At 33.1% G+C, this 15953-nt stretch overlaps 2 protein-coding genes and 1 pseudogene across 4 annotated transcripts; 2 read left to right on the top strand and 1 right to left on the bottom strand.

Annotated features, from left to right (window-relative positions):
• Positions 1563-5374, top strand: LOC109350607 (annotated as a pseudogene).
• Positions 7235-10534, top strand: LOC109351047 (DDB1- and CUL4-associated factor 8). Of its 3 annotated transcripts, XM_019592367.1 has the most exons (6): positions 7235-7460; positions 7605-7856; positions 8745-8888; positions 8973-9665; positions 10162-10414; positions 10453-10534. In XM_019592367.1, exons 1-5 carry the CDS (start codon positions 7332-7334, stop codon positions 10402-10404), a joined length of 1461 nt encoding a protein of 486 aa, XP_019447912.1. In that variant the 5' UTR covers positions 7235-7331; the 3' UTR covers positions 10405-10414; positions 10453-10534. The 3 variants fall into 3 exon arrangements, with proteins under 3 accessions (XP_019447912.1, XP_019447911.1, XP_019447913.1); XM_019592366.1 differs by having other exon boundaries at positions 10162-10534; XM_019592368.1 differs by lacking the exon at positions 7235-7460 and having other exon boundaries at positions 7719-7856; positions 8973-9313; positions 9347-9665; positions 10162-10534.
• On the bottom strand, positions 11841-15740 carry LOC109351048 (ethylene-responsive transcription factor RAP2-7-like). The gene is made up of 10 exons (XM_019592370.1): positions 15478-15740; positions 14949-15443; positions 14661-14686; positions 14518-14548; positions 14326-14413; positions 14094-14239; positions 13425-13528; positions 13222-13346; positions 12837-12950; positions 11841-12226 (listed from the first exon to the last, which is right to left on the bottom strand). Exons 2-10 carry the CDS (start codon positions 15431-15433, stop codon positions 11963-11965), a joined length of 1383 nt encoding a protein of 460 aa, XP_019447915.1. The 5' UTR covers positions 15434-15443; positions 15478-15740; the 3' UTR covers positions 11841-11962.

A 15953-nucleotide genomic window follows, 5' to 3' on the forward strand; every position in this document is an offset into this window, starting at 1 on the left:
TCATTCTAACATTTCTTGTTAGAATGTTTTTCTTGGTATTCTCTTTATTATAATGGGAAAATGAAAGTTTATTGAACCTAGCAAATGATGCTTATTTTCAAGGTGTTTTTGCGTTTCTTGGACAATAAATATTGGTTATATTATTTTTCTATATTTTTGTAATGAGAGTTTGGTACCAATGTTTTTACCCTGCTTAATTGTTTAAACATGTTCAATTTTAGTTATATAGCTTCAAATTACTACCAAAAAAAGTTATATAGGCTCAATTATGTTGAAAGGGAAGAAGAAATAAGGAATTTATAGAATCCAACAATGAAATTTATAACAGACAGATATTCTACATTTATATGACTTCACATGTTATAATGAGGAGTTCATCCATCATGCATGAACACATTTATTTCCCCTCTAACTTTATTGAAATTCACATTGGATTCCATAGTCAGTTTGTGATATATTTTTATTTAGGCTCGGGTACACATCTCTTGTCTCACGCATTTATACCACTCTATATGTTAGAGGATATGATTTGTCAGAAAAATATTTCATAATTATAATTTTAATTTCAATAATTTTTTTCAATCGATCAGAGAGGTGATGATATGAAATAATACAAAAAGTGGAAAAATAGATGTACTCCCTTATTTTTTTTTTGGACCTGTTTCACTTTCTTGTATTCAAAACTATTAAACCATGCAGACCCCAAAGGCAAGGTAATCTTGAAATGCTTCACCATTGTTTCCTCTTTTGGTTTTTTAAAAGTAAACAAAAAAAGGTGTTAATATATATGGATTGTAAGTGTAAAAATTTATATACAATCAATATATATTCATCATTTATTTGTATTACTTTTTTGAATAATCAATAATGATCGAAAATAAATTGTGGATGATGAACGAAAAGTATATAAAATTATTATATATACATTTTTTTTATTAAACAAAAAATATGCTTAATCAACAGGATTGTTTACTTTAATGTATGATATTTCTCATATTTCAAATTCATGTGTATAACTATTAACATGTTTCATTTTTTATTCAATTTTTGTTGTATAACTCTTCCTAATTGTATAAAGATGTTCAAAGAGTTCAACCCAAACATTATGATGTTTATCAACTTTTTTTAATCATGTGAGTCAACTTTTTGGGAGGAACACAAAACTCGAAAGAATTAGTTTCTTATCTAAAAAATAAAAAAAAAATCATTAGTAGTACAAAAAAAATTCTTCACTTACAAAAAAAATGAAAATCTTCCCCTAAACAAGTTTAGATTAATTTGTGACACGTTATAGAAAACTGATTGATGGTATGCACATTTATTGCTAAACAAACCATTTTTAATATGAATAATTTAAAAGATACATAGGTTAAGAATTTTTTTACATTATTCACCATTAAAATTTAATTATAATTAACTTTTAAATATAAGTAATATAAATGAATAAATAATCGGTATAAATCTTTAGAAAGGCATATAAACAGTATATTCTGATAAAAGAATGGTTTTCCTTATGAAGTTATAGTTGCCAACATATAATTGGATAAGTATCCTCTCAATTAATGGAGAGACAAGTAATTATTTTTACTCATATTTTTAATGACAAAAATGTAATTTCATAGTAAGCAAATGGATAAAAACATCATTAATGGAAAAGAAAATTCTTAATCGATTAAGTTACATATAAGGGTGGAAACAGGCCAGGCCAGGCTTTGCCTTAAACAGGCCCAGCCTATATAGCACATAGGAGCCTGGGCCTGACCTGTTAGCCTGTTTAAAAAAAAATTCAAAGCCTAGGCCTGGCCTGTTTAAAAACCTGGTCTGGCCTGTTAGCCTGTTTAAAGGCCTATTATACTATATTCTCATGAAATAGGCTATCATATCTACATTTTAATGGGCTTATAGGCTTATTTTTAGTTAGGCCCATCTAATTCTAATAGTTAAACTATATTTTTATATACATTTTTATATTAATATTACACATATATAATAATATTGCTTATATTAAAATAGTATAATTTCAACATTCTTATATAATATAGCTAAATAGGTCGGCATGTTAGGCTTTATAGGCCTTTTAGGTGGCCTAAAGTCTGGCCTGTTAAGCTAAATAGGCTTTTTAGAAAGCCTGAGCCTGGCCTGTTCGTGAAAAAAGCCTGGCCTGGCCTAGTCTGTTATAGGCCAGGTAATAGGCCCCTGATAGGCGGCCTGCCCTATTTCCACCCTTAGTTACATAGAGTGACATTTATCTGTCTGTTAATGAAAAAGATTCTTAAGCTATTAAACTATTAAGTTACATAGAGTAATCATCACACTTATTGCACGGTGCAATATATAGCATCAAATAAGAAAAATACCCCAGTCACTAATTACTATTCATTATGCATTAATCATAATATGGATTTTTTTTGGTACTTAGAGAAACTTTTAATTTTCAGTCAATGAAATTTGCGTTAAATCTTAAAGACTTCATTGTAGCAAATAACATATTTATGGAATTATGGTACTCAATTACTAATTACTCATTCCAGCAAAAGTAATTATAATTTTGGTTTTTAACTCTCCATCTTGTATATTTAAATTCTTCTAATGGTTTAAATTATTTACTCTATTATGCTATACAATATAAAAAAAAATCTCTATTAGCAAGATCAAAATTTATAGTGATTTAAAGATATTGTATTATTGGTTATGCTTTATATGGCAAAGCTTTTATTGCTAGAGTTCATAAACTTAATTGAGTTTCCATTAACCAAATGATTTATTTTATTTGACATGATTTCATCATAAATCATCATAATATATAGTCATATATATGCTCTTATTTCAGACCTGGTTCACTTGAAATTCCTAAGAAATTTCTCAGAAATGCTGCACTAAGCACTGTCTCTGTAACTCTGTTAAATCAAGCTAACAAAACATCAAAGGATAGAAGCACCAAAGTCATTGATTGCAGATCATATAGAAGCCAAGTTCCATAGGTAACAGTTTTTTTTATGATTCACCATTCATATGTTAATCATCGTTGACTTTCAAACAAAAGTAAAACAAATCAACGATGAATGATGTGTTAATCAACATTCATATGTTAATCACCATTCATATGGATTACTTTTGTTTGATTTGGGTACACCAATAAGTACAAGAGATCTCGTTCAACTTTCGGCTTTTGGAATGTGCTATAATTTTACTTTGCATTATTAATTGTTACTTTTTGTATAATATTTGTTTGGTATTACCTTTCATCCTATGGCTAAAGAACTCATCCCTTTCGATTTAGGGTGCATGACTGCCCTCCCTCCCAGAAATTGAATCTTTTGACATTTTTTGTGTAATATACAACTACATAGAAATTGTATTTATGAATCATCTAACACTATGGGCACATAAAGTCATGCCCAAATGCATGATCATAGTTAGATAGATATTAAAGGAGCCTTTTTAATGGATTATGTTGTTGAGCATCTAAAAGCATTAGAATCATTATAGAGAGTGGGTGGTATAAGCTACTCTACTACCATATAATAACTAATCATTGCTTCTATATATGTATATGATGGCATTGTATATCACTACATGCCATGCAAGATTCTGACCCTATATTTTTCTTTACATGTCTTTTCTCATTATAGTGTTTTATTGTATTTGGGTTCTATGCAATCCTTGCATTGAAATTTGTCTATAATTCTAAACCATAACTTTCTATTGCTTTAGAGAAAGCGTCCTAGTAGAATATCTGAATTGGAATCTCAAATTTCTCAACTTAAAGTGGATTTGAAGAATCTAAGGAACCACCTTAGTTTATCAGAATCATGCAAGAAACAACATCAACATGATGCTGAGGTGTATAAGGAACAACTATTAGCTATATCTGTGAAACTTGAAGATTCTAAACACCAACCTTTAAAGCTAAATGCTTCTGAAGAAGCTTGTGTTATTGAGCCAAAGAAAATTGCAGAAGAGAATGATGAGTTATGGCAATGGCAAACAATAAACTCCATTGTGCTGAATTCTGTCATCCATGAAATTCAGAAGCTTAAGGTAAAAGTTGCAGAATCATTAGACTTGGAACTAGTAAACTTGAAGCAAAATTTGGAAGAATCTCTTTATCTTATGGAAAACATGCAAAACAATTTCATGGATTGTCATGAGTCATTTCAAGCCCAAGATATGGTGAATGAGACATTGAAGCAACTTGAGGCTGCAAAAAAAACTGTAGAGAATCTAAGGGCTAATGCTGCAAAATCTGTACATGGTTACAATGATACTGCTTTGGAGTTAGAGCACTCTAGAGCAAGGGTGAACTCGCTGGAGGGACTCGCACGAAAACTCGTCGCGAGCCTTATTAGTATTAAATGTAGCCATTGTGCAAATCTTGCAGGTGATTTTAACTTTGAGAATGAAGCTGAAAGATTGAAAAATGGAAATGACCCTAATGAGATTGAAGCAGAACTTCATTCTTTGGAGTCTGTTATAGAGGCTACTGAGACTAAGTACCAAGAAGAAGAGTTTCTGAGCACAGTTATGATCAGCAATGCATATGAGTTGGTTGATATGATAAAATCAGAATCAAGTCAAAGAGAGTTTGAGCTAGAAGCTGATATTGAAGATTTGAAGGTAAGCCTAATGGATAAGGAAAATGTGTTACAAAGTGTTAAGAAAGAGAATGAGAGGCTGAATTTGAAGCTTGAAAAATGCATGTCAATGTCATCACAATTAGAACATGAATTCAGAAGGGAACTTAAGACATTATATGAATGTGTAGCTGAACTAAAAGAAGATCTTATGGACAAGGAAACAACACTGCAAAGCATATCAGAAGAGAATGAAATGCTGAAGATGGAAATCAATAAGAAGTTATCTGAGGGAGTTTCTTCAGAACTAGAAGCAGTTAAGACCGTGGATCGCGACGCCGTAACGAAACATGGGATTGTAATGGATAAGACTCATAGGAGGAACCATAAAGAATTGAGGGTAGCAGAGAAATTGGAAATAGTACAAGCTGTGAATTCAGAAATTGAAGCAGAGTTGAAAAGAGTTAAGATACAATCTGATCAATGGAGAAAAGCTGCAGAAGCTGCTATGTCTATGCTTTCAGTTGGAAACAATGGAAAAATGAGTAAGAGATCTTTGTCATTTAACAACAACTATAGTATATCAACAACTTGTAATGAAAACATTGAGAATGATTTCCAGAGAAAGAAAAATGGGAACATGCTGAAAAAGATTGGAGTCTTGTGCAAGATGCCACAGAAATAACCACTTTGTAATTCATGGCATGTTTTGAATATGCATGTAGTGCATCAATGTTTTTTTTGGGATGATAGTTTTTATTAATATTGTGTTGCTGTAGTGTTTATGTTCTGCAATTTTTGTCTCATTAATATAAAAAGAGAGTTAACATACATGTATTATATATTTTAAATTCAAAAAAACAAATGCTAGACAGCAATTAATCTAAATGGTTAATGGTATTTCACTATTTCAGGTGTTTTTCTTATGATAAAAGTATAATTTAAAGTATATTTGATTTAGATATACAATAACTTAATGATCTTTTGATTGATACATATGAAAAGACAATGTATGAGATAAAAGATTTTTTTATTGATATATATATATATATATATATATATATATATCAATAAAAAAATCTTTTATCTCATACATTGTCTTTTCATATGTATCAATCAAAAGATCATTAAGTTATTGTATATCTAAATCAAATATACTTTAAATTATACTTTTATCATAAGAAAAACACCTGAAATAGTGAAATACCATTAACCATTTAGATTAATTGCTGTCTAGCATTTGTTTTTTTGAATTTAAAATATATAATACATGTATGTTAACTCTCTTTTTATATTAATGAGACAAAAATTGCAGAACATAAACACTACAGCAACACAATATTAATAAAAACTATCATCCCAAAAAAAACATTGATGCACTACATGCATATTCAAAACATGCCATGAATTACAAAGTGGTTATTTCTGTGGCATCTTGCACAAGACTCCAATCTTTTTCAGCATGTTCCCATTTTTCTTTCTCTGGAAATCATTCTCAATGTTTTCATTACAAGTTGTTGATATACTATAGTTGTTGTTAAATGACAAAGATCTCTTACTCATTTTTCCATTGTTTCCAACTGAAAGCATAGACATAGCAGCTTCTGCAGCTTTTCTCCATTGATCAGATTGTATCTTAACTCTTTTCAACTCTGCTTCAATTTCTGAATTCACAGCTTGTACTATTTCCAATTTCTCTGCTACCCTCAATTCTTTATGGTTCCTCCTATGAGTCTTATCCATTACAATCCCATGTTTCGTTACGGCGTCGCGATCCACGGTCTTAACTGCTTCTAGTTCTGAAGAAACTCCCTCAGATAACTTCTGGATGTTTATTTATTTATTCATTTAAAGAAGTATTCATTAAAAAAAGATGGGAAATGCTCTATATGAATTAGCTAGATTTTAACTGTTGATTTAATTAATTGGAAGTAATTTATGGTAAAACCTAGTAATTGATTATTGATCTAATTTGAGAAGTTAGAGTTTCAGAATTCTATCAAGAGATAATTACCTACAAACTTCCTTATATGAAAATGCTCTATCATTAATTAAGCACGTGTGTAAAAAGATTTAATATTATACCCCAATACCATTGTATGGATTTTTTATACTGTCAATAAATTATCTACCATTAATTTGTTAATTATTATTAACTTTCGAACAAAAGTAATATAAAACAATATGTATTGACAATGTATTTTAAACTCATAATACAATAGGTAACCAACTAGTTACTTTCATGATGTGTGAGAAAGGTCACTCTCATAAATAAAAAATTTGACATTTTAATTTAGCTGAAGATCAAGTAGTATCTTACATTATTAAACAGACACCTTGACTAAATAACTAATCTACTTCAATTTATTTTTTTACAAGAATTTGCTCTATAATTGGGACAAGGATGGTTCCCAAATACATTCTTAAGCATATCTTCAACCAATTAAAATAGAAAAAAAATAGAAAAAGTTTTTTTTTTAATGAATATTTAAAAAATTTAGCTAAAAATATTTTGACTGGTTCATCATCGGTTTCCTTGTCCCCATAATGGATCCTTTCATGGTGAGAATGTGGCATTGATAATTGGTATTGGGCTTTTCATTGGGCCATTGAGTATTGGACTAATCTTCACGAAAAAAGACAACATTTGTGAACAAAAACACACGTTAGTGTCAGTGTCAGTGTCTGTGTTTCACTTCAACTATTCAATTTCAACCTCTGCAACTGCAACTGCAACTATACACAATCTGAGAAAGAATGTTGAGAATGGAGAATTTTCATAAACCCACCACTCGAACTAATCCACATAGCTTCACTGATCTTTTCAGAAGAGAATTTGGGTTCTCAAATCCCACAGCTTTTCCTCGTCGCTTTTCAGCTTCTCAGGTTTCCCCAATTTCTCTTTTCATATTCATAGATTGAAATAAAAATTCAATCTTATTACTATGCCATGGAAATCCAGCTATTAGAACTGTTTTTATGATTATTTGATTTAATAGGGTTATTGATTTATTTATTTATTATTTTCAGGTTATTGTAAAGAACTTGAATTTATATGGGAAATTAAATGGGCATGAAGGATGTGTTAATGCAGTGGAATTTAACTCTTCTGGTGACATGCTTGTTTCTGGTTCTGATGATAAACAAGTTATGCTTTGGAATTGGGCTTCCAAAACTAAATTACTTGCATATCCTTCTGGCCACTTAGACAACATTTTTCAGACTAAAATTATGCCTTTCACTGATGACTCCAAAATTGTAACTTCTGCTGGTGATGGCCAGGTACACCGAAATCACAGCCTTACAATTCACCTTGATTTATATCGTTTAAGCCGGAATTAAATTGTTGTCATTTGATCATCCAATATTCTTTTGCCTCTGATATTGTTGATTTTATTGATCATACGGTCTTTGAAACTTTTCTTCGTTTTCGATCTTTATAACTAAGAAGTGAGAATGGCGTACTAATTTTTTGTCATTGAACTTTTATCTGGTGAAATCACTTCATTTAGTCCTTGAATTGGATTTGTTGTGGCCAGCTTCTTTTCCTGTCCATCTAGTCGATATGCTGCAAGTTGCTAAATGCCTCTAAACAAGGAAGCTTAGTTGTGAGTTGTGACAATTGTTGTCCTGTTTGTGTTTGACATGTATCTATGTTGGAATCTTCATGGATAGTTCGGATTCTCTTTTGTTGCAGTCTACAATTTTTTTAATTTCAGTTTTTTATCTTGATACCAATACATATGGGAATTCCACAATAATTCGATTAATAATAATATTTAATTATATATGTTCACTACTGCCAACTTCTAAAGCATTAGTTTTATCTTTTATATATGTTTTCTATCTTTATAGATATTTTATACATACTACAACCGTGTTGTGTTCTGTAATGTTTAAATTTTTCCATATTCTCATGATTGTGTTGTATCATGAATATCTTCATAGCTTCAAATGAAAATAGAATGGCACCACAATCAAGCATAAAAAGCCAAAAATCTCATTTTGATTGATTTTATGACCACATGGAGCCTCTAATTCATCCTTTAAATGATGTCAGAAATTGTCATGCTGAAAGTCCGGATTTAAGCCCAACCCGACTTATGCTCTTTTAATGTATCTACCTGAATCTCGTCCATTGGAAAATGGAAACTGATCTTTCTTTTGTAGGTAAGGCTTGGCCTTCTCCGGGAGGATGGCAAAGTTGACACTACGGTGTTGGGGAAGCACCGTGGTTGTGTGTACAAGCTTGCTGTGGAGCCAGGAAGTCCTCACATACTGTATAGTTGTGGTGAAGATGGATTCATCCATCATGTTAGTGAATTATTACAGCATGTTGCTTGTTGAAACACCCTTTATGCTATTTACCGACAATCATAAGTTTTGTTTCTTTTGCAGTATGATTTGCGAAGTAGTTCTGCTACAAGACTTTTCAGTTGTTCTTCATTGGAAGGAAATAATAAGCATCCTCCAAAAAAAATAAGGTTGAATTCCATTGTGATCGACTCTAGGAATCCATGTTACTTTGCTGTTGGTGGATCTGATGAATATGCACGCGTCTATGACATAAGAACATGTCAATGGGATGCATCAGAAGATTCCGATAGACCAGTTAGCACATTTTGCCCTCAGCACTTAATTGAGTCGTATGATGTCCATATCACAGCATTGGCTTACTCAAGCTCAAGTGAACTCCTTGTTTCTTATAATGACGAGCTTATCTATCTGTTTGAAAAGAATGCCAGCTTTGGTTCTACATCTTCGTCATCTGCTGCATCTGAGGATTTGAAGAATCATCAAGAGGCACAGGTTTACTCTGGCCATAGAAATGCACAGACAATTAAAGGGGTGAATTTTTTTGGCCCGAATGATGAATATGTATTGAGTGGATCCGATTGTGGCCATATATTCATCTGGAAGAAGAAGGGAGCTGAACTGGTGAGATTAATGGTAGGTGATCAACATGTTGTAAATCAACTTGAGCCCCATCCACATATACCTATTCTAGCAACTTGTGGCATAGAAAACAATGTGAAAATTTGGGCTCCTCTAGCTAGCGATATTCCTCCACTTCCGGTAAATGTGAAAGAGGTACTATCTTCTGTCTTTACTTTTTCCCTCCTCCTGTCATTCCACAACTGGTTTCTCTAGTTACATAGGATATGTTTAATGCATTTATTTTGGCCATTGGATATTTTTAGTGCGTATTCTTAGGACAAAACTCAGGTGTCGTTCTCTAGATACTAGTAGTGCTGTTCAACCATAGAAAAAACTAAAAAGGGTGACGCACTGTGCAAGGCTCACAACAGAGTCTAGGAATGGTAGATATACGTAACTTTACCCACTTTTAGGATTTTAACATGTGACCTTCAGGTCAAAAGGTATTAACCTTATTGCGTCGAGCCTCGGCGTCTCTACTTGTGTAACAATTATTACACATGTTGTATTTTTATCCGAAAAAAAGCATAAAGACACCCACATAACAATACTTAAGTTATGTCCTATTGCTTAATATGCTATTTTTATTTATAAAACCTGTTTTCCATTTTTGACTGCAACTTTTCCTACTGGTAATACATGTGAACAGATAACTGAGGCAAACAGAAAGAGCAGAGAAGACCGATCGCGGGTAACCCTTACTCCCGATCTCATAATGCATGTTCTCCGCCTGCAGAGGCGGCAGACATTAGCATATGTAGAAAGAAGATATAATCGGGCTGATAACGTGAACAGTGAAGATGCAGAGGGCTCCGCTTTAGGACTCTCCGATGGTGATGCCTCTTCTGAGGAGGATTATGGTGGAAATTCCAGAGACTGCAACATAAGTTAAGGTTAAGGAAGTTGGTTTTTTTGGTGTTAGCTGACTAAGTGCTTAGAAAATGATGTTAGCTTTGCTGTTTTCATGAAGCAGTATCATATATGTACAGGTATGAAGCTTGTACTAATAAATCTCATCAGGGGAAAAACGATAATAATGTATAGAGTCTAAAATCGGGCTTGTGCATTAAAATTAAGATATTATTGTATAGGTATAAAGTAAGAGTGAATTTTTCTTTTCTTTCGGCAAGCAAATCAAGTCTTGGCTCTGTGAAGTGAATAACTCTACCTCTTTTTAATTGAGTCATATGATGGCCATGTTATTCTTTTTATGGTGTAGGAAATGATTTGTAGAAAAATATGTCATTTTTCAATCATTTTTAATTAAATTTTAGTATACTAATGGTTTTTAATTAATTTTGAATTTTATATGTTTTACTTATTTCATAATTATAATTATCCACATATTAAAGAATTTCTTATTATTTTTTAATATTAAAACTACTAATAATTATATTTTGGTCGTATTTATTTGATTGGAATATTATTATGACCAATGTATTTATTTAAAGAGAATAGAGTAAATTTTTATATCATAAGATAACTTATATCATTCTTTTAATAAAAATATGACATGTGTACTATTTTGTTTATTTTTAATTTTTTTTTATAGAAAATAAAGAAATATAACATATGTTACAATTTTAGTGGCCGAAAGAGATAATTTTTCTTACAAAGAAATACTTTATTCTCTAATTTAATCGTACAACTTTGTATGGCTAAAAGCATAATATGCTTATTTGATACACAAGTGGCAAATAATAATGATGAGATGTTTGTGTGCATATACAATTTGTGAGGAGTAGTAACGTGGTCTCCTTAAAAGAGAACGCTGAAAAGGCAGTGTTTCCTCCAGGCCACGTCGACTTGGACTTGTATTGCCCATTTCTATTGGACGTGGTCTACTACCCTGCTTCCAGTGAAAATGCAGGTTGACTACTGAGTAATGAGGCATCAGATCAGAGTTTACTATATATTTTTTTTTTGTTTGATTTGATAAGTCAGTGACTAGTAGTAAGAGTACTAAGTATAGTAATAATGATGTTAAATGCCAAAAAAGAGGGTAAAAGGAGATATTCATGCCTCAACTGTTGTTTTAACCCCATGTCCTTCTCCATTCCTTTTGGCTACTCTTGTTCCCTTCTCTCTCGGACCTAAAAAACTGATAAACACCAACTCTATTCAGATATCACGACCAATTTCAATGCCGATTATATTGCAGGTTAGAATGAGATATTGGGTAAAAAATAGCATGTATCTCTTCCCTATCCTCTATTTTCCTGGATCGCACGCACATCACATATAATATCAAAAATGGTCAGCGAATACAGAATTGTTGGAAAACTATTGCATTAAAAAAGTAGCATTTTGTTTTGTTCACACATCATGTGCGTAATGGTTTAACCAAGAAGTGCCATCAAATTTCATGTTTATACATTGATTAGTAACTGAATCATACAAAGAGTTTTGAATACAGACTTTTTACGCATTGCCTTACAAAGATGGGAAGGCTATTGTGGTGCCTGCGGGGACTTCACCTGGTAATAGTATTGAGGTGCAATGCTAACAGGTGTGCTGGGTGAAGTAAAACAAAGACTCTGGGGAAATGGGTTCATAGATTTTGGTGGAGATGTAGCTGAAATTGAGAATCCTGATGATGCTGCTGCTGCTGTAGAGAACTGTGGCATTTGGGTAGCAGTGACTTGACCCTGCGTTTGCCACGCCCAGTTGGGGAGTCCTTGATAAGGATGAGGGACGATTCTCTCTCCTATTTCCTGCAAAATATTTCAACATTTTTTGTTTAACCAACTCCAATTAATAATATCTGACCTGACTAATCCGCTAGTGGAAATTTTACCCAATGTTTTAGTTGACTTTATCATCGAATTCTTAGTCTTAACCATATTCCACATTCATCTCATTTGTTAATTGGTCGTTACATTTAATGCATCTAGGGAACGGATATAAATGGACGATTAGTTATTATAGACCCCACTTGATTGTTATGGACTGCACTTATTTTTTCCCACTTTTTTGGCACCCATTTAAATAACCTACTTATGGACTCACCAGTCGCCACTATGGGAATGACTTTTGTACTCATTTAGAAACAAGTTATGTTGCCAAATAACTAAAAGACAGAACATCAAATATATATGTACAAAAATAGCAACAATTTTCCCTTAACTTCCCCTCTAAGACTTAGATAGCACCAAAAGTTGATGGTTAATTTGTAAATAGGATTCCCTGAACATAAAACTTAAATTTGATTATTGGTATCAAAAGTGTATCAAATTTACCCCTCCTTGTAATTTTAATGTTGACGCTAACAAGGAAATCATGGCAAATATTTAACATGCACTGAAGAATAGAGAATGAACTCACCTGAGTGGGAAAGAAACTAGAATATGTGGCATTCCAGACAGAAGGACGATCTTCAGTTACAACCAGGCTTTTCAAAGCTGGACCATCAATAACTGAATGAACATTAGTCTCCACCTGCAAACAGAGTAACCATATTATGACAACTAATTAAAACATATATGTGAGAAGTTATAAAAGAATGTCATAAGTCAAATGTTTCAGAAAGATAAAGGACGTCAAGGGAAAGTAGGTGGTATGCAACGGCTATCATTTTCTATGAAGAGTGTTATGCAACTAGATTGAGTGCATAAAGGGTTCTAGTGTGAATTCTGAAATAAATCTTTGCTCCTTTTCATTTGCAAGAAACCTAAAAGTAAATTAAGATATGAAGTTCAACTTTATTTACCCTTGAATTTCTTCCAAGATGCATGTTGTAAGGAACAGGCTGGAACTGAAGATTCTCCTTGTTTTCTTTGGGTCCATGTCCTGGGGTTGCTATGCCCAGATTGAGGTCTAGATTGTGACTGTCACCTGTGTTGAAGGCAGACACATACCGATATAACTTGGAAATCAAATATATCAGTGGGAGATCATGCTATGAAGAACTACCTTCATTAATGGCTTTGGGTTTCATGTTGCTTTCATATTTACTTGGCTCAAAGTTGGTCACCGCTTCCCTTCCATTGCAATTGGTAGCTGCCTTTTCATAAGCCCTGATTTCCAGAAAATCAAAAGTGAGACATACGTTGGCTGGAACCCTTATGAGCTTTGAGTATTCATGGTAATAAATTCAGTGCAGTTAGAATGTAATTAATGTATCATTAGGACCTTGCAGTTTCTACTTCCTTGTCTAATAGCCCAAAATATATACCTGCATGAAAGCATTGCAATCTCTATAACCAAAACACCTTTGCCAATTGATTCTTTGAAACAGGCATCTTAGACATGTTTCTCCAAACACGGAAAAAGGTCAAAAGCCTAAAGATCCGTTGAGAACTAAGCTAAAACCAGATCGTTTTGCAAGGCAGTGGTACTTCCATTCCTACTATTCTACAATTCTAATATATCCAATCCGTATTGTATTAGGGCAAATGTTAAAGCTTCAATTTCTATGAACAATACTTATTGATAGAGGTAGACACGTAAGCCGAAAGGAATTAATTCTTCACTCATAGGGTGAAGGAATACCCTTAATTATACTAAAAATATATCTAACTCTACAATCAAAGTAGAAAGGCCAGTTGTTCATTTTCAGTATACATAAAAATATGTCCTCACTTTTTGCCAAGGAATTGTCCCATTGGAGCTTCCGAACGGCCACAGTTCTGAAGTGTCACTCCTCTGTATTTTGAGCTCCCCCTTGAGAAACCAGTACTTTGGCGACGTAGTGTTTGCACAAATTCCTCTTTGGAGAGATTCTTCAACTGTCCATCATTAACAAAATGGTGAAAAACTATTCACACGGTCCATCTATATTCATATTCATCAAAAACCTTATTAAATTCCCTACCGGTTTAAGATCATCATCATAATCAATGAGATTGAAATTGATGTCAGCATCAACTCCCCTGAACTTGATAGCAGCTCGATCATAAGCCCTAGATTATGAAAATTCCAAATCAATTGAGGAGAACAACATTCAAATCCTTACCTCAATAACTATGCCAGAGTAAATTTACTTTCATGTACAATGGTTTCTTACCTAGCAGCAGCATGAGCGGTATCAAAGCCACCTACAAGTCCCAAATTCAAAATTTCATAAAAAACAAAAAATTACTAAAAATAGCAAAGAAGAATATAATAGAATAAACAAATCAATTAATGAACAATTTCATAATTTCTTACCCAAATAGACTTGTTTCCCGCAATCCCTACACGAAACAATAACAGATACAAACAAAAAAAGGAAGGAAAAAAAGTCAGATGTGGTATTCAATCAATTACAATCAAAATCAAATTTCACAAAATAAAACTAATAATTCCTTCCAAGTAATCTCTATTACAGCACCAATCATAAGACCTAAAATTAGTGAAACTATACAAGAAAACTAGAGAAGCAAATAAACTGAAAATCAAAACAGGAATCGAATAAAACGCTATGTATGAAGAGTGTGAAGTGTGAATTGTGCATACCAGATATGCGATTCCCATCGACCGGTCCTTCTGTAGAAAGTGACTCCTCTATACTGTGAACTCCGAGACCTTGGTCCTCTCCTACTCTTCTTCACCGGTTTCTGAGCCTGAACCATCTTCACCATCTCGCTATTTTCGCCTTGTTCCCACGAGAGATCCACGCCACTCTTCTTCGCCGGAAACGGCAACGTTGACTGTTGCTGCATCTTCCAATTCCCGGAACTCATCGGAAACAACTCCTTCGTCGGCGTCACAACATCATTCCTTCCTTCCACCTTCATGATACCGAAATCAAACGTGAACACGCCACTACCGTTACCGGCGCGTGTGGAGCACGAGTCATCGCCGCCTCCTATGTTACTAGAACCATCAGCATTCACTATTGAGGAATTCGAAGTCCCCGAAGAAGCTTCTGGAATCTTTTCCAACAACTCGAGTAAATCACCGTTCTCATTTGAATCAGCATTCAGGTTAAAAATCAACATCACAATCAATCTTCAAAGTATCAAACTCTAAGTTCTTTATCAATATTACTCTTCTTTCACTCTACGCTAAAATAGTCAACAAAATTTCAAACTCAATCGCCGGCAATGAAGATTCCGGCGACGGTGATTTTTCCGATCGATCACAAGTAATGTAATGAAAAACGGTTGAAGAAGCGATATTAAGTTTTTAGAGAGAAAGAGAAGAGAGAGAAATCGAAGTTAGTTACGGAAGTTGCATTACTCAATTCCTGAGCGATGAGGTTAGAACTTAGAACCGGGAAACAGTGTGAGGGTTGATAAGAGGAAATGGAATATATAAACATTTTCTCTCTCATGATTGAAAACGGTTGGTCCGGTCACCCGGTCACTGATATTACCAACTGAAACTAGATTTTTTATTTGTTTATTATTGTTATCACACTCTGGCTTTTCTGCATCATAGTTGTCTTTTTTTGTGTATCAACTTCAATGGGAAATATGTGATTGAAAAAACGTTTATAGTATTCTAGGAAAAACATTT

This window comes from Lupinus angustifolius, chromosome LG06 (assembly GCF_001865875.1).
Source record: "Lupinus angustifolius cultivar Tanjil chromosome LG06, LupAngTanjil_v1.0, whole genome shotgun sequence".
Taxonomy (NCBI): domain Eukaryota; kingdom Viridiplantae; phylum Streptophyta; class Magnoliopsida; order Fabales; family Fabaceae; genus Lupinus; species Lupinus angustifolius.